General features: G+C 44.2%; 1 protein-coding gene across 1 annotated transcript; it reads right to left on the reverse strand.

The window, feature by feature from the left end:
• Positions 1 to 1,873, reverse strand: LOC112172880 (uncharacterized acetyltransferase At3g50280). The gene has a single exon (XM_024310376.2). The coding sequence runs from the start codon at positions 1,610 to 1,612 to the stop codon at positions 233 to 235; it is 1,380 nt and encodes a 459-aa protein (XP_024166144.1). The 5' UTR covers positions 1,613 to 1,873; the 3' UTR covers positions 1 to 232.
• Positions 1,874 to 2,449: the final 576 nt, after the last annotated feature.

Below are 2,449 nucleotides of genomic sequence, written 5' to 3' on the forward strand. Positions count from 1 at the left end.
ATTATTTAAAATTCAATGTCAAAGGAGAATGACACATTCTCCAAAGCACCAAACAATTTTCGACAAAAATATCCAACTAATTAGATCGACAACCATGATTAAAGAAGATCGATCGGGTGGAACATCATCATTATTCTCATGGTATTTTGACTATTTTCTTATTCGACTCAAGGTAAAGAACCATAAACATGGCAACATCATACAGTTTCAGCTTAGCGTACTAATTTTCAAACTAGCTTGACCACTCATAACTTGGTGCAGAGGCAGCTTCCATAAATTCATAATCAGATTCGAGAGCCCTCATTACCTTCGGAGGAAGACACACCTCCAAGTCGATGCTTCCTGCTTCGCGCCCTTGAAACGAAGACACTTTGCCACTGAACTTGTTGGCATACCCACTTCGTAGCGCCATAGCTTTTCCCATCCCAAATTCATTTTTATACATGTCAAATCTCGGACTACTCCCCATCATCACGCTAAATGGATCGAAAAATCGCAGAGTAAACACAGTGGGAGACTGTAACCATTCAGTAAGAAATCCTTTTAGTGCTTGGTCATTGAGGTTAACCACAGCCTGGTGCAATTTCCACGCCGCCCATCCAAGCCCGTGTTCAAGCAACTCACCAGATTTGATCACTTCAGATCTGATAGGATAAATTGAGTTGCCAAAGTAATTTGGAGGCAATGGCGGGTCTAATCTTGCTCTACTATTCGCAGCCAATCTACAACTGGTTTCTTGATCTGGTGGCAGAAGACGCGCTCGAGTAATAGTCCTCCAGAGAAGCGCAGACAAGGCCTGGAAGGAGGAGATTTTGCTGGTGTCGCACTCTGAATTGGCCTTGGCTTTGAGTTTGGCTAGGGATTCTTCGGAGAAGTGAAACATTCTCTCTCTGAGTTTTGGTGCTTCGAATCTGTCAATGAACTCACTTGGGTCGGTGAAAGGCAGGCTGATAATCGGACCATGACCTTCTAGAAACCACCGATCCAACACTGGTGGGTTGGAAATATTCTCTGAAATCAGGACATTCTTTTCTTGTGCTTGGAAATTTTCAGACCAAGTGTTGAAGAAATGCCAGTAAGATGTTCCGTCTCCCACTGCATGATTCATTGACAGCCCGATGAAAACGCCGTCCACCAATTCTGTGACTTGAGCCGTCAGCAGTGACATGGTGTGGCCGTCGTGGTTGACCGCCCTGTCGTGATCAAACAAGGACTGAACCACCAAGGGCACATCAGTTGGGGAAAGAATGTCGGAGATGGACATGTCAAGAGAAGCATGGATGAACTTGGCTCCGGGGCTGTTGCTGCAATCCACGTACACCAAGTAGAGATGAGGGTCTTGTTCTTTCTTGGTCACAAGGCGACCGGCGAGGGGGTAGAAGTGAACGAGTGCGAGGGAAAGAGAGTACTTCAGTTTCGCCAAAAGGGTATCGAGAAAATTGGGGCTGTTGGCTTCAGGAGGTTTGTTGAAGAGGAGGCCTTTCTGGATATAGTGGGCGGAGAGCATGGCGAGGTCAGTGGGGGTCAAGTAAAAGGATTGCTTCGATTCTTGGGAAGCATAGTGTGGCTGGATGAAGCACTCTGAGATGTGTTTGACATTTGGGGAAGCCATGAGTTCCTCTGTGTATTGTTGGCTTAGTCGGTTTTGGTTTAGATATATATGTAGCTGCAGGTGTGGGGAAGGCTCCAGCTCCTTATTTTATTAAAAGATGGGAGGTAAGATTCGCTTTGGTCAGTCCAACTTTGAACATGTTATAAAAGCAACAAAAATTACCTCCAAAAATATGTTAGTATATCTGTCCTTCTGGTACTTTCCTTCTGCGAAATAGATAGCAAAATCCAACCTTTCTTCATTTTCTTTATTGCTCTCAAGCCAGAACATTTAAGCCATCTCCAATCGTAAGGGCTAACAGCCTAAAAATAGCACTGGAGCCAGGGGCGGATCTATGTACAGTCCGAGATTTTTGGGCTTAAAAAAAAAATTAGATGTATACTTTTTTTTTTAATTGGGTATTGTACGTCTAGAGTCCTAACTCCAGAAGCCCAGTAGCCCTTCGGAAGTAACTCCCCACTCGGCCACTCCCGACTCCACTCATCGAGTCATCGACTACGGCCTACGGTCTCTCACAGTGAATCCTCCTCCTCTCGCTGCCTACGACTCTCCCTTCTCCACTTCTTTCTGAGATCAAGTTGTATCTACTTCTCTTACTCTCCCTCTTCAATTTGGGGCAATGAGTTCAATGTAAGTTCAATTTTGTTCAATCCAATTTGGGCCAATTTATAGGGTTAAGGATTGATGTGAAATTCAATTTCGTAGGTTGTATTGGATTGAAGATTTCGTGGATTGAAGAATGAATGTTGCAGTCAAATCTCAAACTCTCTTGCTCTGGAAATCTGGTATGCAGCATTCTCTCCGTCTCCTTGTTCTGCAAATCTACAATTTATTGTT

Source organism: Rosa chinensis, chromosome 6 (assembly GCF_002994745.2).
Source record: "Rosa chinensis cultivar Old Blush chromosome 6, RchiOBHm-V2, whole genome shotgun sequence".
Lineage (NCBI taxonomy): Eukaryota > Viridiplantae > Streptophyta > Magnoliopsida > Rosales > Rosaceae > Rosa > Rosa chinensis.

Bases quoted from the DNA above. Each gene is read 5' to 3' on its own strand.
- LOC112172880 (XM_024310376.2), bottom strand. From the start codon at position 1,612: ATGGCTTCCCCAAATGTCAAACACATCTCAGAGTGCTTCATCCAGCCA.